Source organism: Sporobolomyces koalae, assembly GCF_050403365.1.
Source record: "Sporobolomyces koalae JCM15063 DNA, S_koalae_JCM15063T_v1_ctg10, whole genome shotgun sequence".
NCBI lineage: Eukaryota > Fungi > Basidiomycota > Microbotryomycetes > Sporidiobolales > Sporidiobolaceae > Sporobolomyces > Sporobolomyces koalae.
In genome coordinates, this window is record NW_027481761.1 from 75,129 (window position 1) to 97,810 (window position 22,682).

The following is a 22,682-nucleotide window of genomic DNA, read 5'->3' on the forward strand; positions in this document are numbered from 1 at the left end:
TCAGTACTCGGTATCCTTGTCGTCCATGTGCTTCATGAATCCTCGTTGAGGCGCAGGTTTGGCCGCCGCGACGAGTTTGTCGATTTCTTCTTGTGAAAGTTCCGGAAGAGACCCTGCTTCGAGTTGTTGCTTCATGCGCCATTCCTTGCCCGAGGTCGTGACGACAAGCGCGCCGCGCTGAGATGCGAGCTTGAGGAGGACTTGTGAAGCTTCGACCTTGGCACCGTGACGCTCCGACACGGCAGCAGTGACCTCTTCAAGAGTCTTGTCAAAGGGTCCTCCACTGAATTTGGTGATCGGGCAAGTCGGGCCGTAAGCAGCGATGCGAATGTCGTGCTTCTTGCCTGTGTCACGGGCGGGTCTCAGTTCGCTCCAAGCTTTGCAGCGAGTCCTGTTCAAACACCTACAGAAGTCATACAGTTCTTGACTCGCCTCGTACACGAAGGGGTGAAACTCGATCTGATTGATGACCGGCAATTCTTTCGGGTTCGAATCGATGAGCTTTTGGAGGTCGCGCACCCTAAAGTTCGACACTCCGATGGATTTCGCCTTGCCCGACTCCTTCACCTCGATCATGGCCTTCCAAGCCTCTTCCATAGATGGATAGTCTGGCTTGACAAAGTCGTACGGCCAATGAAGAAGCCATAGGTCGAGGTACTCTGCTCCCAGCGCTTCCAACTCCTCGTCAATCGCCTTTTTGACATCTTTCATTCCTGCCCCTGCTTTCGAAGTGACTGTTTACGAGTGTTCAAGCCGATCGGACGCCGGTCAGCATCACAAAGCATGGTTGGGGGTTTTAAGTACTTACTATAGAGCGACTTTGGGTCAATGCCCGAAGCCTTGAGCGCTTTTCCGGCACTCTCCGTGTTGCGATATGCTTGAGCGAGGTCCAGCGCATTGTAACCGGTTTTGAGAGCGAGTTGAACCGTTTCGGTACACTCGGATCCGAACCACGCGGTGCCGATGCCGTACGCGAGTCCAGGGGCGGTCTGGCCGTCCCTGAACTTGATATCTGGGTAAGTCGACATGGACAGAAGTTGCTGGTGTCGAGGAGTAGAGAATGATGCGCGAGGGCTCAATCGGACGATCGGGATCCGCGGCTGAGGACGTGGGGAAGCCGGGAACCAGATTCGTCGAGCTGCAGAGCCGAGCATCAGACCTGCGAGCGAAACAGCAATTGAAGGAGGTTCTCGCACTGTCGTGTAAAGGTGTGCGGAGACTAGGGGCAATTGGCTCAAAGAACTGGTGCGATAGCTAATATCGATAGCCTCTACAGCGTGTCCGCGTAAGTTTTGCAGCTGGCATTGTCGGGCATAAGGTATTCCTGTTTGGATGCGAGAAGCCTATGGCCTGTTATCATGACCAGCAGAAAGGTAGTCGGTCAAAATAGAGTGAGGGTGCGAAGCGCACGGTGCTTTTTGAACTGTCTACGATCTATGATTGTTTTAACCGAGCTCTTCCACATTCTCAGTACTCTACGTCCGGCTCGCCCATGTGCTCCTCGAAAGCTCTCTGCGGCGCGGGTGTGGCTGATTCAGTCAGGAATTGGATCTCCTCCGGCGTCAAAGCTGGCAAAGCTCCCGCCTCGAGCTGTTGCTTCATTCGCCACTCTTTCGTGGATGTAGTCACCACAATAGTGTCTCGCTGCGACGCGAGCTTGAGGAGAACCTGCGACGGCTCGACCTTTCTGCCATGCCTCTCAGAAAGAGCTGCTGAGACTTTCTCCAAAGCGGAGTCGAAAGGACCCCCGCTGAATCGGGTGATGGGTGCAGTTGGGCTGTAGGCTTCAATCTTGATGTCGTGTTCGGCACCTTTCAAGATTGAGGCAAAAGAATTCGCATTGAGTATTCTGCTTGACAGAAGAAAGAGGGCGCCTTACAGAACCGTACGACCTCTTCAGATATCGCATAGAGGAAGGGGTGGAATTCGATCTGATTGACGACCGGCAGCTCTTTCGGGTTTGACTCGATGAGCTTTTGAAGATCGCGAACCCTGAAGTTTGACACGCCAATCGACTTCGCCTTTCCCGACTCTTTAACCTCGATCATTTCGCGCCAGGCTTGCTCCATAGAAGGAAATTCGGCCTTGCGGAAGTCGTGAGGCCAGTGCAGCAAGTACAGATCGACTGATTCCGCTCCGAGCGCTTTGAGCTCCTGGTCCAGCGTTTTCTTGACGTCTTTCATGCCCGCTCCTGCTTTCGTCGTGACTGTACGGGGCCCAGTACGTCAGCTGATATGTACATGTGTGCACTTCAACGCCAAAGTCGCTAAGGTGTCAGCACAGGACGTAAAAGCCACTCCGGACGTACTGTACAGAGTCTTCGGGTCTACACCAGCCTCTTTCAGCGCCTGGCCGACGTACGGCGTTGTCTCGTAGACCTCGGCCAGATCAAAGTGCTTGAAGCCCACCTTGAGGGCGCTCTTGACCTCTGCGACGCAGGATTTTTGGTGCAGGGCGGTTCCGACTCCGAACGCTACACCTGGTGCAACGCTGCCATCTCTGAGAGCAAACTCGGGATACGTCGACATGGCAGGCTGCCTCGGTGGGGGAAAAGGAGAACAGGGAGCAGAGGAATCAAGTGGGGGGCAAGCCGCTCAATTTGAAGTAGACCCGCCTGTCTGCCTTGTTGGGCTTCGGAACCCGTTGAACAACAGCTTGTATGCGTCGCTACATCGAAATATCCCGAGGGCGGAACAGCAACGAACAGGGTGAATCGCACCATTTCTGGCGCACGATTCGTGCTCGAGCTACGATGCTTCCCATCTGCTGCGCATACCCGGAGTCCGACGTCTCGTCGACCGCTTGCATCTCAGCCCTGACGCTTCTAATGCCTCTACAGTACTTCATGTCGAAGGAAGCCGTTTCTCCTACAGGGAATGCTGTCTTTTCGAGAGGAGCGTCCTGTAGCCTTCTCAACGCGCCGCTCGTCGACGCGGGTCGCGACGCGATCTGACCCCGTGCGCGCGCTCGCACCCCTGAGAGGGACTCCGTGTTGGACTGAACAAGTGCAAATATTCTCCTTGACTCTTTCGCCTCAGACCTGTTCTCTGGCCCTCACCTCAGTCGCTCCTTTACTCACGATACGAGTCATGCTCTTTCGCAAGGTTTTCATGCTCATATGCGGTGAGATCCCGTCCTAGCGAACGCTGCGGTGCGATGCGCGACTGACCCTCCTGTTCTACAGCTCTGACGCCGCTCGCGTTGGCACAGGATGACTCGACAGACGGGCTTTATGCAGATTTCCCGCTAGAGTGCAAACAGACGTGTGACGCGATGGAGGGAATCATCTCGGTTCGTGCTCCTCCGCTGAAACCCCTTGATCTTATTCCAGCATCGCGTGTGGTGGCTGACCCGTTTTGACGTCTCCGTACAGAAATGCTCGATGATTGGCGAATCTGCTCCCGAAGCAGAGACGGTCGCTTGCGTCTGCAACGACGACTTTGTAAAGTCTGTCCAGGACTGTGGCAGCTGTGTCATCCCGGCGGCGGGATTGGCATCCGAGTCGGGCAACACGATCTCCCAAATCGCGATTAGTGTTAGCCAGCACTGTGGTCGCCCTGTTTCAATCGCGGGCGTTACGGACCCAGAGTTGTCTTCGGCTCTCGCATCACCATCCGGCTCGTTCGGTGGCTCCTTTGCGACCGCCTCGTCTTCTGCCAGTGCATCATCCATTTCACCTCTATCGTCTACAAGCACGTCCGGATCGTCCTCTACCAGTTCGACAACCGCCGCACCTACCTCGGGTACAACGCGAGATACCAATGATGGCGGAATCATCAAGTCCTCCCACATCGGGTCAGCGGTGATCTCGGTACTTCTGGCTATCGCGTTGCGCTAGACAAGCCGTATGCTCGGGAACCGGGATGTGGACACGGACTGTGGTAATGGTAGTCGAAGTAATATTGTGCCAATCTTGCGTCGATGCCTGCGCAGATCAAAGATGATTTGCATATCAGGCTGCTCTCGTAGAACAGTGTACTATGACAGGAGTGAGATTTCCCGCTCTGACGACGTGCCACTCATGGGACCTGAGGCGATGGGCACGCGACTCCTCCGAGATGGGAACAGGTTGGCTATGCGGTGGGTTCACAGATGTTCCCATCACGGCCGCACCAGAGAATGCTCGGCAGGAGAAACGCGAAACCGCTAAGTCGTTCGGCACCTTCGAGAATTTCGTTGCCTTCGTTGTCGGTCAGCTGCTCTCGACACGAATTCTGAATCGGCTGGACTGCTACATTGTTCAGAAATCACTAAAGGACAAGTGCTGCTGAGACAGCTCACTTGAGCGACATAAGAGAAAAAAGTTCTCGCCTCCGTGCCCGGTCGCCCGCCGGATTCTCGCAACTGAAGCGTCAATCTTGCTACAATCAACTAAATCCCAGATCGTCCCACGAATCACATTTGTTGCATACTGTAGGCCGTGCGACTCGTGACCGTAGAAATGTACCTGGCGAAGGGTCCTCACCCACGCCAAAAAGTATTTCTGCGCAAGACCGAATATGTCATCGTGACCCAGAGAGCGGGAGATCGTGAAATTGACAGGCTATAAACTCACCTTGCCCTCATACACAAGAGTGAATAGCTCTTTCACCTCGCCAAACTTCGATGTCTCGTTGGTCCACTGGAAGAAGGAAACAAAGCATCCTCTTAGTCTGAATTTGTATACGGGAAGATCAATCTCACTGAGAGCTCACTCGGATGATGGGAGTCGTTCTCGTCTGCGCCAACGCGTCCGGACGCTGAATCTCTACAACGTCTTCGGCACCATCCTTACGAAACTCCCAGAACCGAGCGATCTCGATTTCGCTCGAAGCCGTTCGGTCCAAAGCGGGGAACATCGTCTCGACGGCTTTGCGGATGAATATATGGTTACTCAACCGGTCGAACCCCCTTCTTCCCGTGAATGAGAACCCGTCCTCGTGAACCTCTGCCGGTCTCGCACGCTTTGCGACTTCTGTGGCTGTTTCGACTACTGCCGGGTAGCGCCGCTTGACTGATTTCATCTGTTCAAGTCGAAGGACGGAGAGCGCAAGCGAGGCGTAAGGGGAGAATTTTGAGGTGACAAATTTCTCCGCGTGCTGGCAATAGCGCTCCACAACGAACGACCACGAGAGGTGAAGGGGTCCGAGCCAGCGGGTGTACTCGCAGACGTGTAGAAGAGCGTGAATTGCCGAGGTCATCACTGGAAGAAGTTCTGCGTTGCCCCCGAAGTAGAGCCTGAATCACTCAAAACATGCAACGTCAGGTCTTGGAGAGCGGCAGCTTCTGGAATTGGGCTCACTCTTCGTATTGCGTGACCCAATCAACTATCGCTTCGCTGAGTAGCCCGCCCTGATTGATGTCGCGCCGCGGAATGTTGGGATGGAGAAGTTTCAGGGCGATCGAGCGGAACTGTAGGAAGTGAGAGTAGTAGGGCTCTTGTAGTCGCTTGTGCAGGACGGCGGGGCCAACGTAGTTGAGGAAGTTGGCGTAATCCTCCGCGGTGAACCAGCCTTGATTCCGACCAGGAGCGGGCATTTTCTTGCCCCACTCGGAGGGGATGTCTCGACTTGCATTCTCGACCTCGACGTCCACCAGATCCCAATCGTCTTGCGAGATGACGAAGGGGTAGTCGCCTGTCAGAGTCGTGGTACCGAGCTTCCCGGTCCAGAGGATGCGTAGATCCTGTAAAGGCGAGAAGACGGGTCAGCACAGGATAAACTCGCCAGGAAGGCAGATAGTCGCAACTCATGCGACGCAAATAAAAGGGGAGGCGCAAACGGATCTCACCTTCATGACATTCTCGAACAGCAAGTGCATCAATTCCATCGAGAATGAGCGAGGGATGTCGATGCCGGGCACTTCGGAGATAATAGGCAAGCCGTTGATACCAATGAACTCCGACACTACCTCGTAACCCCTGGCCCCGGTGGGCATTCCCTCCAAATATCGCGCTTGCTCCATGAAGGCTTTGTGCGAGCGCAAAGGGAGATTGCGCGGATCGCAATCTTTTCCTTCACGGTCCATCCCTGGTCCAGGTTTGAGAGGGTAATAATACCGCACAGACCCTGGATTGCCGGGTGCCGTGGACAATTTCGCTCCCACAAAAGAGCACGCTCGACACGGACATTTCCCTGTCAGTCAAAAGGATCAGCAAGCAAGGGATGGGGCGCCAGAAGCAAAGCGAGACCTACCCTTATGTCCCTTCATCGACATCAAAAGTGCGAGTGCGGGCATATCTCCTGAGCACAGCAAGATGAAAATCTTCTGCTTTATGGTTGTTTGCAGAACCGCGTCCCAAATGACTATTGAGGCACGTGGAGAGCATGCACATCAGCCTGACCATTGTACCATCGACTTCGAGACCACGTCTGACGGCTTCAAGCGGACGTGGCGCTGAGTCGTCCGGCCCCTCGGTCGGCGTCGTCGAGATCAAGACCACGCCTTGCGGCAGCCGAGCCGCCCCGGATCTGAGGGCGTGTTCATGGGATGAAGAGAAGGGAAGGAGACATACCGCTGCCGTGCCGGGCCCAAATTTTGGTGTCATCCACGAATGGACGGAGGAATGAATTGAGATTCTTCGGGCTTTTTGGACCGGGGATGAGTGCAACGATGAGGACGTTCTCGGTCTTGTAGCGCTCGGCTGGCGGAAGGTTGTAATCGATGGCGAGGACAGGCCAGCAATTGTGCTCGTCGCGGTCGAAAATTCGGAAACCGTCGAGAAGGATGCCGATGCACGCGTCGACGTCGTTCTCGTAGAATCTGCATTCGAGTTCTTCATCGTCGATTCTGACCTTCGCATTGAGTTGTTCTTGGTACAAGTCGCCGTCAAAGACGTCACGCAGGACCTCCTCTGAGCGGCAGAACTTGGCTCGATAACGAGCCATCTCTGCGTAGGTCGGGTCGCGATAGCGAGACTTGAGCTGCTCCGACAGGCTGTAGTACCAGAATCGAGTGGCGCTCTTCTGGTTGCCAGATCCCTCCACCCATCGTGAGGTTCCGCAGATCGCGCAGATATCGTCTTGTACGTGCTTGCCAGTGAACGCCATACACGACTTGCGGCAGCAATCGTACTCTTTCATGCTCGTATGACTTAGGCGCGCAAGCAGTTTGAACAGCTCGTATTGCGTGATATCCTCCTCCTCCTCCGTTCCCCGCACTTGTGGCCGCAACGCAATTAGATCCTCCATGCATTCGGGCGTGAGGTTATGTTTGAGCTTGAAATTGAGCAGCTTGATCATCTCAAGCTTGGACCGACCTAGGCCCTGCGATTCTAGTGACCAACTTGGGATCAGCAACAGGACAGGGTCACGAGAGATCAAGACTTGTGAACGGGACAAACCTGCCGCTCGAAGCGATTCCTCCTGCTTCTCGTCCTCCTCGACAGCGGTCCCTCTCTCAGCCTCTTTCGCCGCTTCTTCTGCGACTCGTTCTGCTCGTAACTCTCTCTGCCTTTCTTTCTCTTCCGCTGCTTCTTGTTGAAACTGCTCCTCAACGACGTCCTCCGGCAGGTTACGGCGCAATGCCGGTCCATATCGACGCGGCGGGCGGTCGTTCGAAAGCGTCATGCTTCCGCAGTCAACGCCTGATCCGTCATCAATGTGCACTCCTTGAACACGCTGCGCGTGCTGAGCCCCGCCTCCCCCGATGCCTTCGGCCTTGCGTTTGGCCAACTCGAGATGATACGCTTCGGTGAGCTCCTCTTTGTGCTTCTTCCGATGCGCGGTCAGCGTCTTCTCTGATACAAGCGAGAACCCTGCTTCGCCTCCTTGACGGTAACACGGGCCACAATAGCACTTGAATTCGCGTCTCTTGGGTTTGGCGGGAGGTTGCGGCTCGGCATTATGTGGAGCCGTTGGGAGGACTTCTGGTTGTGTCTCCGTTCTGCGCTTCTTGTTGGGCAGGTCAGAGTCATCGACGTCGGACATCTTTGACAGAACGGTAAGTTGTTGACAATCGATCGCGACCGCGTCTTGCAATTGCGCTTCTGGTTTTAGGTCCATCCTTTCCTCACATGAAACCGCAATCTTCGGATTCGGCAGCTTGACCCAGGCCATGAAAATCTCGCTATGTACGCGTTAATCATGACCTGAGGAGTGATCCGGCTTGATTCGCTCATTATGCATCAATCGCGTGTATCGCATCGCGTTGGGGTCACGTGTCAAAGAAGTAGATATTCCACTTAAGAACTGATATTCTGCCAGCCTTGCGTCGCTGTTTGTGCAGATCAGAGGTAATTTACACGCGTAGAAAAGTGCGCAAGCGGAGTGAGCTTGAGGTCTTCCTCTTAGTCTGACGACAACGACACGCGTTATTCTTCTCTCGGCTACAAAACGTTCGACAGCTCATCAAGCGCACCCTCGACATCACCTACACTACACGTCAGACAGCACCCTTTGAGAAGCCAGGATACGCTCTGTCTAAACCTGACCTACCACGATGTCAGTTGCGGCCCGTCGCTCCGTAATAGTCTCGCACCGCTCGCTGCTGCTGACAACGCACGCTGCAGGTCCTCAAACAGGAAGCCCATACCAGCGACGGGCTCTCTCGCAGACAGGATTGCCAAGTTGAACCTGGTGGACCCCACTTCGGGGAGCGCTCCCAACTCTCCCTCGAACCGCCCGCCATCCGGCCCTCCATCTCCCACAGCAGTACGAACAGGCGCAGTGACCAAAATCAGTGACAAGATCTCCCGCTTCCAGGTCAACGCAGAGGAGAACCCGCTCCTGCCCGTTGGAGGCAGTTTCGGTCTTGCTCCAGCTCGCCCGTCAAACCTGAAGGAGCGAGGAGCTGAGAAGGGAAGGGTAGCGAGTCTCGGTGCCGGCAGAGCCCCGGTTCCTCTACACGTGGTCAAACCTAAAAGGACCGCGTCGGGTCCTCCTAGTGAAACCGGCAGTGCGGGATCCTTCGACCTAGACCGAAGGACAACAAGTGAAGGATCGGATAAAGCAGTCGAGGTGACCGAGTTGGACGAAGCAACATCAGGCCGCCGCGACGATGCAGCCAATCAACTCGCGGGAACAACTTTGCCCCTCAACGTTGGACAATTGCTAGCCTCGGAAGCTCCGCGCACGCCGGGCGCCATGTCCGTTTCGTCTCTGAATGTCGAGACGGGTAGCATTGCCAGCGAAAGCGGCCGCACAACATCCGAGTCCGAGTTGACCCCTTCTCTCGCTACGTCCGACATAGTAGAACCGCCAGCGTTCCCGACGATTGACATCGAGCCTTCCTTTGGCTCCCAATCATCGATGACATCGTCTGAAGATGATTCGGCGGCTCCACCGACCCCGCCAGCGTTCCCAGTCAAAGGCCCTCTCGATGCATTGCGACAGCCATCTCGCACCGCTTCAATGGCCTCGATGTCTTCCTTGGTCGTCGAGGCGCCGCCTGAAGACGTCGCTGATCTCGACGCAATCTCGGCGTCTGGACACCCTGCGACCTCAAGTGAGAACGGATCCTCGTCGGACAAGCTCGAAGAGGCTGCTACTCCGACCGAAGAGGGAAACGGACAAGATGGCGACGAAGAACGCCTTGAGAGGACCAACCGAGAACTGTCGCAGTACGAAGCCGACGAGCTCGATCCGACAGCGCATGGACCGGGACCGGATGGTCAAGATGACGACGAGGCGCGCCCCGTACGCCCGACTTGGGAAGTCGACGAGGAAACCGCGACGATGCCCAAAGTGAAATGCTCGGACTGCAATGTCGCTGTCGATTTGGTCGAGTAAGGAACTTGACGCTCGAACGGCCTAGAGAATCGCATGCTCACAGGTTCTCCTCTCTGATTAGACTTGCCGATCACTCCTGCGAGCCTGGTTCTGCCTCTACCAGCACTACCGGTGCTACAGTAGATGAAGCCCCCGTGTCTTCGGTCGACGTTAGCGATCGACGGGACGAACAAGCGCATTCTTTGGTGGATGCAGTACAAGGAGCTCCCGCGACGCCCGCCGCTGATCCATCAAAAGAATCCTCTGCCGATGTAACCAAGCAATCTGCGAAGTTGGACGAGTTCGTCCCGCAGACGGACAGCATGGTGCCCGAGGATATCGCTCCGGATGACGACGTTCTCGATATGTACGGTGACGACGGCGCCGACGAAAATGCATCGGTGACACCCGAAACCGTCAATACAGCACACACGAGCGACGCAGACGTCCCCGTTGATCTCGACGAGGACGATCTGCATGCAACGGGTCGCGTTGCGAACTCGTCGTCGCAAATGTCTCGATCGCTCTCGCAGCCGACCACTCGAGCACCGAAAGAAGCCTCGGGTCCGCGGAGCCATTCAGTCTACTTGCCTGGACATTACGACGAGGATGAGGACGATTATCAAGGGGGGACGGTAACTATCGTCCGGTCGAACCGATAGTTCATTCATCATTCCTGCTCTCCCTAACCGGATTCAATCTCAACTCACGACAATCTCTAGCATTCGCATTTCACCAGCTCTGGGACAGCCGTTGCTGTCAATCTATCATTTTTGTTTTTCAATCGTCCAACTTGCATTCTTATTCTCTTCGCAATCGACAATTTGTAACTCGTACGTTTTCAATCATATTGCAAAGATTGAGCGCCGGTGAGATCTACATGAACGTGTTGCGAAACCGTGTCGGACCCGCGGCGTTCGAAATTGGCATAATAACGCTTCGTTCGGAACGAAGCGCGCAATTCGCCTTCATTTGCATTATCGACGATACACTAGCTCAGGAGGAGCACAACAGCGTCAAGCAAACGACACGAGCCGCAGCCCGGTCCTCACTCGCGGGTCGCTCGTTTCGTCCGCAACCCTCAGTCTCGCTCCAGCGCGTCGACCGAGTCCCGCTCGATGAGTTTCTGGAAGTTCAAGTCGGCGTTCGCCGCGCCGCCGAGTACGGCCGGCATCGACCACATCCTGTCGACGCTGCCGCCGGACGATTTCCCCGCCGAACCGTCGCCGTCGCCCGCGTCCTCGTCGCTCAACTCCCCACCCGATGCCGATTGTCAACCTTACTACGCAGCGCTCGACTCGATCTTGGCTGAACCTGACCTGCTCAACGAGATCAAGAGCGGCTCGAACGTGCCGTTGGTCGACTTCCTCTCGCGACGCGAGGTCGTCTTGCGGCTTGGAGGATGGGTCGTCTGGGGTCTCGGTCGCGGCATGGAACTAAAGTCGAGCGCCAACAGTAATAGTATCGAGCTGGATCGGCGAGGGAGCCTCCTCGAGTCGGGCGTACTGCCGGACGACCTCGCAGACGGGAAACTCCCAGACGACTTGGTCAAGGCAGAGACAGAGCGCGAGCGCGTTGGCATGGGCGGTACCCCACGACGGAAAGAGATCGATGACACAGATCGTCCGGACGAAGTAGAAGGAAGCTCTCCGACCGCGACAGGAGCAGACACGGACGAAACAAAATGGGGAAAGTGCGGCCCTTCCGTTTTTGTCATCAATCTCTGTTCGGTACTGATTCGCTGCAAACTAGCTTTCCTCGACTGTGTACCGAGATTCTTGCAGGAAGTCCTCCCAACCTGACTGATGTCCTTTTCCAACCGGAATCTGCATCTTCGCGGCCGCATCAATGTCCGACACCCGAAGCATTTCTCTTGCCGTTCTGGTGGGTTTCGCTTTCCGAGTAAGATTGATACCGACGGACTCTACTGATCCTCAGCAACGGCTTCAGGGAGAGTGTGTTGGGCAGCACCGAACAGCAACTCGCTGCGAGAGCGGGTCAAGTCGGTTTCTGGGCCAGGATCAACGGCGTCCTGTTAGACGGGCCTCATGGCAGGCAGGTAAGCTTGCCTCATTTCGGTTTCCCCAAACACGGACTGTCAGCTTACATATGATGCCGCCTATCGCGGATCAGGTCGTCGAGCATATTCTCAAGATTCCGCATCTTCTCCCTCGACTCCTCGCGCTCTTGCCGTTCTGCTCGTCTCTGAACGACCTGCTCCTCGTACTCCTCAGAGTCTCGCGCCCACCCTCCCCGCTGATACCTCACACCGTCACACAAACCGTTCGCATGCTCGACCCCTTTTCTGGGCTCGGCAAAGCAGGGCATGTTGCGGCCGAGGAATTGCTCAGGGGAGTGATCGAGTTGTGCTCCGCGGTCTCGAAGGCTCAACCTGGAGGACCGGCCGGCTTCCTCGGCCCAGCCCAAACTGCAGAAGAACCGGCATACGAATGGAGGGATACAACACTTGCACGGCAAATCGCCGACGGGAAGACGGTCAAAACGCTGTTAGACTGGATGCTCGCCGAGGTTGTTGAAGCATCCGACAGTGACGACGAGGATCCGGAGAACAATCCCGCAAATTCGGACGATGCAGAGTCAGCGCGGCAGCGCGACCTGCGCACTTCGTCTCTCGTCAATTCCATCGCCGTGCTCGTCGACCTTATCAGGAAGAACAATTCCGACTTTGTCGAGCAGCAGATGCTGGCTTGGGCTCGTCGGAAAGAGGCAGATGCGCTCGAGAAGGAAATGCTCGAGGCTGACGGAGGACAGCAGGCGCAGGACGTACCAATATCAGGGACCGACGAGACAGCAGACGACAAGGGACCCTCAGTCGTCGATTTGAGCCTCATGCTCACAGCTATCTCCGGACGGATAGGAGGTCTCCAGGCGCTCATTCGCAAACCACGAAGTAGCGTGAGTCTCGCTTCTTCTGCTCAAAACCCTAACCAGAGTCCTGACACGAGACGGAATGCCTCTATGTAGACTGCCAAGATCAAGACTGCCGCAGGACCTCTCTCCCCTCTGACCCTCGAGCGATTCCGAATCTGCGAACTTTACGCAGAGCTGCTGCATTGCTCCAATATGTCACTCCTCAACCGAACCGAATCAGCAAGCGCACTTTACGACTCGAATGGTTACCTTATTTCGGGCTGGAGATCTGTCAACGATCTTGCTCGGGCACTTGCTGGCCCGTCGATTCCGGAGGAAGAAGTCGCGGACAACTCGGCGCAACTGCCAGCCAGCCCCGGCCTGACAGCCACAAAATCGTCATTCTCAACGAGTCCAGGCAACTATTCGGTACCTTCGACGTCAGGCCTGTCGACACCTTCGGGCAGAGAATCGCTCGACGAAGAATCAGGGGGAGTTCTGACCAAGAGTGAAGCCAAGGCGCTGAAAGAGATCATCGAATTGGCGGCCCTGAATTCGGAACGAGAGACATCGGGGGCAGTTGAGGAAGAGCTCGACGCTCGGGCAGAAACAGCGAAAGAGGCAAACGGGTCCGAGTCTGGCGATCAGGCTTCAACAGACGATGTCGAAGCGGTTTCAGATCCTGAAGACACTGAGCAGCGGAGGATCAGCATCATGTCTAACGACACTGTCGAAAGCGATCTCCCACCTACACCCAGCATCTATTCCGTCTCTTCACGCCAGCTTCAACTCACTCCCCTGGCACCTGGACCGCTACTCAAGACCCGCTTCATGGAACATGGTGTAGTCAACACTATGCTTGTGAGTTTCTCTCTGAAACTTCACCGGCTCGAGGACTCACACTGACGATCGTCGGGAACAGGATCTTTTCTTCGAGTACCCCTGGAACAACTTCTTGCACAACGTTGTCTTCGACATTATTCAACAAATCTTTCATGGTCGGATAGACCGACAACTCGATCGCCAGCTGGCACTTTCGCTCTTCCTGGATGGAAGACTCTGTGAGAGACTGCTCGCGGGGCAGCGACGAAACGACGAAGCTGCGTAAGTGTAGCCCTTGAGCTTGGTGTTCAGAGCCAGTGCACTCAACGAAGCATTTGTTCATGCAGTGCACAACGAACAAACATGCGCCTTGGTTACATGGGTCATCTTGCCCTCATCACCGACGAAACGGTCAAGTTCTTCGATCAGTATCCAGACGACATCTACGCCGTCGTTGAATCGGCAATTCCGCAACCTGATTGGAACGAGTTTGTCGCAGCGACACTGCGAGAAACGCGCGAGCGAGATTCGACTCCTCTGTCCGGCTCCGTGCCTCTCCAACTCCCGACTATGGAACAAGCCCACTCGAGCGGATTTGACGATGATGACGAATTCCCGATGAACAGCTCTCGAACGATGAGAGCCACAGAAGCCGGTAACGATCCTGGACAAGCAAAGGCTGTTGCAGGCGAGGGCGAAGCGAGTTTGACGGACCAAGTGAGTTTTCTGACCGCTCGCCACATTTTCTGCGACATGAAAACTGACTTGGAGGATTTCCAGTTCTCTGTATATCTCGCAAATGCCATTTCAAATGACCGCACGGACAAGTTCGGAAGTTCGGATGAGGATGACGAAGACGACGCCAACTGGCTTGGAGGCAGTCGCTTCGACCCGAGGGACGTCGATTTTGCGCTAGAAACCGATACCCGTTCTCAGCAGACGACTTTCGGGTTTGACGATCGCTTCGATGAAGCCGGCGCAACCGCATTCCGTTCCGCGGGTGGTTCAGATAGTGACGATGTAAGCTGGGATTCTGCATATCAGTGTCTTGCGCTCGTGACTGATCCGCTTATTGTTCAGGAATGGGCGCCATTCGAGGGCTCAAACTCAACCGAGAATGGTTTGTCTGGCGATCCGTTCAAACCGACAGTCGCGTCTTCCTCGTCGCAGGCCGCGGTAGGATTCGACAACTCGTTCGGAAGCGATTTCGACTCGACAGGCGCCGGCTCGTTGTCAGGAGGACCGGGCGACGAGGACTGGGGCGATTTTGCTACGGCCGAGGAAGAAGAGCACGACGCGTTTGGCACCGGCCCTTCGATCACGTTGCCACCGATGGATGCCTTTGACGATTTTGACTTCAGCGAGTCTTCCCGACCGACAATCTCGCTACCAGAATCGGTCCAGGACGAAGATACGTCTCTGGCTGCCTTCGAATTCGCGCAACCCTCGTTTGGTCGGGGCGAGCCTGAAGACTCGACAGTCGAAGACGGCTCCTCCATGTTTGGACGACTATCGATTGGTTCATCTGGACCTGCGAGTCCAGCCTCGATCGACCAGAAACCATTACCGCACATTGACACTGCGTTCAACGACACGCGCGAGAACGACGCCGAACTGGCTACCGACGAGCAAGAACCTATGGGACCTTCGATGCACCCCAACGCGCATTTGACCGAGGATGGATTCGTCGAAGCCGAAGTCGCAGGCAAAACGGTTCGAGTACCTGCCGACGATGTGAGTCTCGCTTTCCGCATATCGATATCGGACTGCCAGTCGAGACAATGCCTGATCCTCGTCGTTGTGGGTGCAACAGATTGTCCTCGCTCACAAGAGACATCGCAGCCGCTCCTCCAGCGCGTCATCCGGTCACGCTCCCTATGAAGACCATGCTGCACAAGCTGCTTCCTCGAAGAAAGAGTCGCCCGATTCCGAAGATCCTGCACAAGCGCAAGAAGCGAAAGCACCCCTGGCGGAGGCGAGCGACGACAAGGGTGAATCAGAGATCGTGTAAGCGCGGTGGTCGGGATTTCCTAATCTTGTCAACAATCGCTGTATATTCGTTCGCTTTGTACGAGATTTGTACTGTAACTCTCTTGTTGGACTGCTGCAAACATGGTACTTCTCTTTTGCATATTCTTTTCTTGCACGACATCCTCGTGTAGCTGTTCCAACCGCCTTGGACGTCAAGCAGGTTCACTTCTGCTTGAAGAGGTATCCTCCTTCTCGGTTCTTGACGAGATGCTGAATCACGCTCAGCGATTCTCCTGCCTCGGTTTCGAGACCGGCGGTGATCTTGTCATCAGCTTTGACAGGTCCAACACCTTGAGGTGTGCCTGTACGATCGAGAAGAAGGAATGAGTTTCGAAAAGCGCGACTGCGGAAAGTTTCGAAAGGGCGATACTGAGCACGTACCAGTCAGGATGACATCGCCCTCTTCGAGAGTCATGATTCCCGAAACGTGCTCGATCAGTTGAGGGATTCGGTACAACATGAGACCGGTCGAATCGGATTGTTTCGTCACATCGTTGATCTGCAGCACGGCTCGAGGGCAAAGGATCAGTTTCGCTAAGGACTCGGAATCTGACAGATCAGATGGATTACCTTGTACCACAACTTGAGCTTGTGAGGGTCCTGCACCTTGTCTTTGGGGATAAAGTCTCCGACAGGACAAGAGGTGTCAAAGCCCTGCGGGTCAATCAATCAGCCGTCTATCGTCGAACCACTTGAACAGCCAGGAATAAAGTACCTTTGCGGCACTCCAGGGCAGACCTTTCGCCTTGGCAGCGTCTTGCATGTTCCTACCCGTGTAGTCGATCGCGAGACAATAGCCAGCAATGTGGTCCATCGCTTTCTCTGCGGTAATGTCGCGTCCGCCTTGTCCGATCACGACACCAAGTTCAACTACAGGAAAACGAATCGAATCAGTGAGCGGCGAAGACCAAACGAGACACGACCATGCGGACCTTCATGGTGCACCACGACCCCCTTCGGGATCTCGACGGCACCTTCTCGGCTCAGCGCGTATGCACTCGTCGGTTTCAGGAAGAAGAACGGTTCGGTCGGGGTCGCATTGTTGAGCTCCTTGATGTGCGCCGCATAGTTCCTGCCGATAGCGACAATCTGCCAAGTCAAGCCACGTCAGTGTTAAGTACGGGCGCGAGCAGGACAAGTTTACCTTTTTGCCACGGGTAACGAATTGGGATGCGATTGACATGGTGAGGGTCAGCTGAGAGAGTCGGGTGCAGACGCAGAGCCGCGGCGTGTTGCCGCCCGCAGCCGTCGGCACGGCTCTCACGCTCCCGCCCGCACTTAAGGCATTCTCCGCGGCGAGCTCGTAAGAGATTGCAAATGTTCAGTCCTGATCGCGTCTGTGTGAGCTCACAAGCGCAGTGACTGTAACACTGAGCACTGATTGATGTCAAAGGTTAGACAGGGGGCGTGGGGAGTTTACTGCGATGACATCTCCGGGGAACCGCCGCATGTCGAGGGTATCAAAGGCTCGCTGACGCCTACACGACGCACTAAACGTCGATACCCACTGTCCACGTCTCGGTGTCTTCAGTAAGACCGGTTCTGCGGTAGAACGGATGATGCAACACGACCGAAAGCGTTAAAAGCTGACCCTCGGAACTGCCCGGGATCTCGTCGACCCGAGTTTCTCCCGGCCAAAGTGACAATCGCGCGCGGACAAGGCTCTGCTCCCACTTGCGCACTCGCACACTACCCTCTCGCTCCTGCTCTTTTCTCCATCCTGGATTCTGCTTCTACAGTCCTCTCGGTAAGCTCGTTGTGCTGATACATTTGAACATTCCTAATCTTTCGCTTGCCGCGGTTCCTAGACTGTCACCAACACCCCGCTTTCAGCTCCGCCCCCGCCCAAACGCCAACGCACCGCCCACACACCTTCTGCCACCATGCCTGGAGACAACGCTGGAATGCCGAGCGCCGAGATCGTCACGCTCACGTCTCACGTGCTCTCGCAACAGCAGACGCATCCGATTGCGACGGGTGACCTCACGCTCCTCCTCACCGCCATCCAGACCACGTGCAAGTTCATCTCGACCAATGTGCGTCGAGCTGGTCTGATCAACCTGTGAGTTGGGCAATCTGCAGCCAAATCGATTCGGGGTCTCCCCCACACCGCGCGCCCCGTCCTCTTCGGATCCTGATATTCCCGTTCTCGCCTTCTTCTGTGCAGCATGGGAGTTGCCGGTACCTCGAACGTGCAGGGTGAAGACCAGAAGAAACTCGACATCCTTTCGAACGACATCATGATCAACTCGCTCCGCGCGTCGGGCAAGACCGCCGTTCTCGTGTCCGAGGAGAACGACGACCCCATCTTCATGGATGCCGGTCACCGCGGCAAGTACTGCGTCGTGTTTGACCCGCTTGACGGCTCGAGCAACATCGAGGCCGGAGTCAACATCGGCACCATCTTTGGTGTCTACAAAGTGGTCAGTCTCTGCGTTTCAATCTGTCAGCTTCTGCTCGTCGTGTCCCTGACTCGTCGAGCTCTGTTTCAGGCCGAGGGCTCGACTGGTACCCTAGAGGATGTCCTCCGTCCCGGATCCGAGCTTCAAGTCGCTGGTTACTGCATGTACGGTTCGTCGGCCAACTTGGTCATCTCGACCGGACAAGGTGTCAACGGTTACACGCTCGACAACGTGAGCTTGCCTCTTTTTGCATCCTTGTGTGCGCGCTTGAGAGTTATGGTCCTCAACATCTTTGCCGCGCTCCTTCCAGGGAATTGGAGAGTTCATCCTCACGCACCCCAACATCCGCATTCCGAACCGAGGCAAGATCTACTCGTTCAACGAGGGCAACGCGCTCTTCTTCCACGAGCCCGTGACAAAGTACCTCGACTCGATCAAGTTCCCAGCGAACGGCAAACCGTACTCGGCTCGTTACATTGGTTCGATGGTCGCAGACGTGCACCGCACGCTGTTGTACGGAGGCATCTTTGGATACCCAGAAGACAAGAAGTCCAAGAGTGGCAAACTTCGTATCCTGTACGAGGGATTCCCCATGGCGTTCCTGATCGAGCAAGCCGGAGGTCTCGCCACGACCGGACGCGAACGTATTCTCGACGTGCAACCCAAGACGATTCACGAACGTACCCCGGTATTCCTCGGATCGAAGGAGGACGTTGAGGATCTCCTCAAGTTCTATCAATAGACTCTACCCATCTTGATCCCCACCCTTTCATACGTTGTCCATTTCCCTTTGGCCTGTTTTCCTCGACTTGTCTCGAAAAAAGAGCAGTAGCAGTACAGTGTAGTCTTAGCCCATGGCCTGAGCCATGGGGTTTGTTTTCAATCGTGCAACCAATCTATTTCGAAAACGAATCTCCACCAATCTACTTGGAAACCGTTCTCCCAGAAGAAGGAACCTTGCGCAGGGTAGATAAAAGGCATCTTCGATTGCAACTAGAGCTCCTTGACCAGATTCTGACTGCGTGCTTCACCCGACCTCTGCGCAGCGTCTCTTGCCGCCTTTTTGTACGACTCGACTTGAGCTGCTGAGAGCGCTGCGGCAGAATCGAAAGAGACAAGCTGTGTTTCCATCAAAAATCGTCAGCTCAGAAGAAAGCACAAAGCGAGATTTGGTCAGAGGGACAAAAAAGAAAAACTGACGAGGTTGCCGAGAGCGACGAGCGTGCGGTAAATGACCTCCGCATCCGTGTCTTTGAGCAACTGAGAGAATCGACACGCGCAAGAGGTTTGCTTCCTAGAGTCAGTCTGAGTCTTGGACGCGTTGCGCAGATCATGCATGGGCTCACCTCGACCGCAAGATCTACGAGAGGTTGTACTGCTTTCGCATCTAGGTTCCTCTGCGTTGCCAAGACCGAGAAGCTGGAAAAGAGGGGTCACACAAAGGCAAGCAAGATTAGCACGGGATCCTCTTGCCGCATCTGAATGGCTTGCAGGCAAAGGCTGCTCACTTTAGGATGACAGTCGCGAGGGCGACTTTGCCATTCTTGTTGAGTCCTTCCGTACCTCGGTTCTTCAACATGCCAACGACTTCTTCCGCTTCACTTTGCATGGTCGCTTTGCCAATGAACGGCGAGAACAAGTTGGCGAGCGCTCTCAGCGCGAGCATCGAATTCGTTGCGGGTTCTTGAGGATTCGTTGCGGATTGCAGCAGGACGGGGAAAGATGCCGGAGTAGGCGAGGTGAGACACGTGAGGCGCACGAGATCGAGCCCAGGGAATCGACTTTCGACAGGCCACTCGAGGAGCTTGTCCGCGACAGCAGTCTCGGCATCGCCGAGAGCTGCTGGGGCTTGAGTTTGGTTACCGAGGCTGACGAGGAGGTACGTAATGAGCTTGTCAAGACTTGACAAGTCGACGGTCGACAGCGCCAAGGAGGATGTTGCTGGCGATGTGGCAAGTTGCTCGTTGAGTTGAGTGAGCTTCGTCCGAAGCGCGGGAAGGTTTGCTTGCGTAAAGTTGAGGAAAGTTCTCTGTAGATTGGGTCAGATCCGTTTTCCGCTACGAGAGTTATGGAAAAATCAGCGCACATGCGGGAGGATTCCGCCCGTTGGACGGGAAGGTTGTGAGGAAGGGGCGGGAGGAGCTGATCGTCCGCCACCTGAAGAAATACTGCACGTCAGCGGAAGCTCTCGAATTCATCTCGGCCGTATGGAACTGTATTCACCAGTGAAGGGGTCACCCGAGAACCCTTGCGAGTTTGCGGATCCTGCGCTGCTCGCACCTGCCCCTCGGTAGCTGCTCGCGCCGGTGTATGGGTCGACATTGTCCGTCGGGCCCAGCTTGACTCCGCCCGTGTTCTTCTCGATAAAGTCGGCAATCTGATCTATGTATCCAAGCGGGAGTTCGTTCGCAAACAGGAAACGCTGGGCGGCGGCATAGGGGTTTTCGTTGACGTTGTACGGCAGCTTGAGCATGGGAGACCCTCCTCCGAGGTCAATGTCGAAAACATAGTCGTACTCCTGTCCTTGGTAGAGCTGCTTGCGCGACGAGCCGACGGCATCCGTCACCTCGCCCACTTTTTGCCACGATTGCGAGGCCGAGGACCACTGTAGACAAACAGTGTGTTTCATGTCAGGAGGTATGTCGTCCCTTTTGAGATGCGCAACAAGGCCACAACTTACTTGGTGGGCTTCGACTACACCGGCATCCGTTTTGACGACTTTGACATCACCTTCTTTCTTGCCCGGTTGATTCAGCGCGTCTGTCCCAGGGATATCGCTCTTTTTGAGGTCTCCAACCTGGGAGCTGCAAGAACAGAAATCATCTGAGCTGATGCCGCTCGTTCATAGGTTCTCGTGAGCAAATCAGGCTCACGCGTTCAGTGCTGTCTTTGACAATTGCTCCTCGTAGGTCTGCTCAGATGTTAACCACATGAGTCGGGACTCCCAGGCATTTCAAGAGCGAAAGGTACAGACCGAGAGCTCCTCCTTGCTGGCTACTCTCTCCTCGCTTCTGGTAAAGATTCTGACAAGGCCGTCGGAAGCGCCCGCTGCAATGTCTCCATTTGCCAGCACTGTCACACACCAAACTGTTGAAGAACATCGAGATCAGCGCGGGTCTGATCGTGGGGTAATGTAGGGATCGCTAGAATCGCACCTGAAACGGCCGGAACGACGAGTGTCTGCTCGCATTCACCATCACTCGCTGTTGCGATAGACGATTAATCGGTGCTGAAACAGATGGGGATGATCGATTATGTAGGGCGGCGTACCTCGCCAAATTCTGATTGTTCGATCTTCACCTCCACTCACGAGTCCGCCTCCAAGATGGTCAGGTATCGGTGCAAGCGAGTAGACGAACGAGTCATGTCCATTGAGAATCTTGACACACTCTCCCGTTTGAAGGGACCAAAGACGGATCGTGCTGAGGATGTGCGGGAACGACTGACGAATGTCAGTATGGCTTCCCCCAGACGAACAGTTTTGCAAACTTGCCCGTCGTTACTACCACTTGCGAACAGATCTTGTCCCTCTCCGCCTCCCGCAGATTTGTCGACTTTTGCCAGTGCACGCACGGCCTGAGTATGACCCCTGAACGTCCTTTGCAGCTTGTCGCCCTTGAACAGTCGGATTAGATTGTCAGCCGCACCTGTATGCCGATCGCAATCAGTCGGATTCAAGTCTCTCACACGCCTGGAGCAGCTTGACGAGCGTACCCGTTAGGACAAGGTCTTCTGCGCCGTCAAGGGTCAACACTGCCCAAACACTTTGCTCGTGCCCTTCCAGAGTGTAAGCGAGCTTGAAATCTTTCCAAACTTTTGCAGTCCTGGAGCGTAGGAAGGAACGAAATGGTGAATCAGGTCTCAATCGCTCATTTGAGCCCAGGGAAATAGGGAAATCTCCGGCTTACTTGTCCCAACTGCCACTGACGATGGTTTTTCCATCTTCGCTAACGTTTAGTGCGCACACGTTGTGATCATGGCCGATCAGAGTGTGACTTGGCGCAAGCGCTGACGAGGTCGAAGGGTCGTGGGATGAAGGAGAGGGGAGAGGCCACGCGTGAATGAGTTTGTCCTGTCCGGCGGTCAGAAGGAAACCTATATGTCGAACACTCGAATCAGGGAAATGTCTCCAATCCGATCATGATGCGGGTTTCGGGAACCGCAAAGACAGAGATTTCTGAACTTCGTCACGTACCTGGTTCGTCTTGCCCCAAGCTTGGAAGCCATTCAACCGCGTTCACGAACCCTTCGTGACCTGCACCACCTGCAAACGTGAGGCCTTCAGTCCAACCTGGTCCCCCACTTGCGGTTGACGCTTCTCCTGCAGCAGCTTGAAATTGCGAGGTCGGGACCCAGGACCTTGCAGTGCCATCTCGAGAGCTGCTGAACAAGACTGGTCGCGCTGGCGAGTATGTAGATGAGCTGTGGGAAGAGGTTGCTCGAGGCGCGGTTGCGAGTGCGCGTACATCCGTCGCATGGCCGGCCAAGGTTGCTGACAGCTTGAACTGCTGCTGTTTTGACATCCCTTCGAGAATCGTTGTTGAGTGAGTCGATGAACGTTGCAGAGAAGCTAGAAGACCGGTACCACACGCGCTTCGTCATTGCTGGCACTCCTCTCATGCAATGATCCAAGTATTCTGTTAGCATTACTGTATTGCAGTGATTGCACTTCGTCAATCGAGACACAAAGGGGAAATTCAAGCGAGCTTCCGCGGAGTAACTCGATCAATTTCATCTAGCTACTGAAACTCGACAGCTTTGCGCGTACTTGATTCTTCTTTCTCAGCGTAAAGGCAAGCCGAACAGAAACTACTTGGCACTGAATTCAAAGGAACAGAATCAGAAAGAGGTTCTTTGCCTCGATCCCGAC

The 22,682-nt window shown here is 55.2% G+C and overlaps 10 protein-coding genes across 10 annotated transcripts; 4 read left to right on the forward strand and 6 right to left on the reverse strand.

The window, feature by feature from the left end:
* On the reverse strand, positions 1–1,028 carry JCM15063_001444 (aldo/keto reductase; the record flags this gene model as incomplete). Its single annotated transcript, XM_076677707.1, has 3 exons — positions 1–344; positions 408–734; positions 809–1,028. 3 exons carry the CDS (start codon positions 1,026–1,028, stop codon positions 1–3), a joined length of 891 nt encoding a protein of 296 aa, XP_076535031.1.
* A 439-nt stretch (positions 1,029–1,467) lies between these two features.
* On the reverse strand, positions 1,468–2,528 carry JCM15063_001445 (aldo/keto reductase; the record flags this gene model as incomplete). Its single annotated transcript, XM_076677708.1, has 3 exons — positions 1,468–1,811; positions 1,880–2,206; positions 2,309–2,528. 3 exons carry the CDS (start codon positions 2,526–2,528, stop codon positions 1,468–1,470), a joined length of 891 nt encoding a protein of 296 aa, XP_076535032.1.
* Positions 2,529–3,089: 561 nt separating this feature from the next.
* Positions 3,090–3,838, forward strand: JCM15063_001446 (uncharacterized protein; the record flags this gene model as incomplete). The annotated part of the gene is made up of 3 exons (XM_076677709.1): positions 3,090–3,123; positions 3,185–3,291; positions 3,374–3,838. The coding sequence occupies 3 exons, from the start codon at positions 3,090–3,092 to the stop codon at positions 3,836–3,838; spliced, it is 606 nt and encodes a 201-aa protein (XP_076535033.1).
* Positions 3,839–4,679: 841 nt separating this feature from the next.
* Positions 4,680–5,943, reverse strand: JCM15063_001447 (uncharacterized protein; the record flags this gene model as incomplete). The annotated part of the gene is made up of 3 exons (XM_076677710.1): positions 4,680–5,217; positions 5,282–5,664; positions 5,770–5,943. 3 exons carry the CDS (start codon positions 5,941–5,943, stop codon positions 4,680–4,682), a joined length of 1,095 nt encoding a protein of 364 aa, XP_076535034.1.
* A 518-nt stretch (positions 5,944–6,461) lies between these two features.
* Positions 6,462–7,907, reverse strand: JCM15063_001448 (uncharacterized protein; the record flags this gene model as incomplete). The annotated part of the gene is made up of 1 exon (XM_076677711.1): positions 6,462–7,907. One exon carries the CDS (start codon positions 7,905–7,907, stop codon positions 6,462–6,464), a length of 1,446 nt encoding a protein of 481 aa, XP_076535035.1.
* A 127-nt stretch (positions 7,908–8,034) lies between these two features.
* On the forward strand, positions 8,035–10,348 carry JCM15063_001449 (uncharacterized protein; the record flags this gene model as incomplete). The annotated part of the gene is made up of 4 exons (XM_076677712.1): positions 8,035–8,050; positions 8,206–8,212; positions 8,489–9,703; positions 9,769–10,348. The coding sequence occupies 4 exons, from the start codon at positions 8,035–8,037 to the stop codon at positions 10,346–10,348; spliced, it is 1,818 nt and encodes a 605-aa protein (XP_076535036.1).
* A 456-nt stretch (positions 10,349–10,804) lies between these two features.
* Positions 10,805–15,390, forward strand: JCM15063_001450 (uncharacterized protein; the record flags this gene model as incomplete). Its single annotated transcript, XM_076677713.1, has 10 exons — positions 10,805–11,379; positions 11,439–11,570; positions 11,637–11,745; positions 11,820–12,602; positions 12,672–13,418; positions 13,480–13,661; positions 13,727–14,096; positions 14,160–14,399; positions 14,460–15,113; positions 15,193–15,390. 10 exons carry the CDS (start codon positions 10,805–10,807, stop codon positions 15,388–15,390), a joined length of 3,990 nt encoding a protein of 1,329 aa, XP_076535037.1.
* Positions 15,391–15,572: 182 nt separating this feature from the next.
* FMP41 (Fmp41p) lies at positions 15,573–16,593 on the reverse strand (the record flags this gene model as incomplete). The annotated part of the gene is made up of 6 exons (XM_076677714.1): positions 15,573–15,712; positions 15,792–15,909; positions 15,981–16,064; positions 16,126–16,280; positions 16,343–16,499; positions 16,555–16,593. 6 exons carry the CDS (start codon positions 16,591–16,593, stop codon positions 15,573–15,575), a joined length of 693 nt encoding a protein of 230 aa, XP_076535038.1.
* A 700-nt stretch (positions 16,594–17,293) lies between these two features.
* Positions 17,294–18,554, forward strand: FBP1 (fructose 1,6-bisphosphate 1-phosphatase; the record flags this gene model as incomplete). Its single annotated transcript, XM_076677715.1, has 4 exons — positions 17,294–17,472; positions 17,578–17,833; positions 17,903–18,043; positions 18,123–18,554. The coding sequence occupies 4 exons, from the start codon at positions 17,294–17,296 to the stop codon at positions 18,552–18,554; spliced, it is 1,008 nt and encodes a 335-aa protein (XP_076535039.1).
* A 251-nt stretch (positions 18,555–18,805) lies between these two features.
* JCM15063_001453 (WD repeat PLAP family protein) lies at positions 18,806–22,335 on the reverse strand (the record flags this gene model as incomplete). Its single annotated transcript, XM_076677716.1, has 15 exons — positions 18,806–18,931; positions 19,013–19,072; positions 19,159–19,231; positions 19,321–19,841; positions 19,899–19,969; positions 20,036–20,417; positions 20,493–20,616; positions 20,686–20,723; positions 20,787–20,899; positions 20,968–21,015; positions 21,083–21,234; positions 21,306–21,459; positions 21,527–21,636; positions 21,721–21,907; positions 22,008–22,335. The coding sequence occupies 15 exons, from the start codon at positions 22,333–22,335 to the stop codon at positions 18,806–18,808; spliced, it is 2,487 nt and encodes an 828-aa protein (XP_076535040.1).
* Positions 22,336–22,682: the final 347 nt, after the last annotated feature.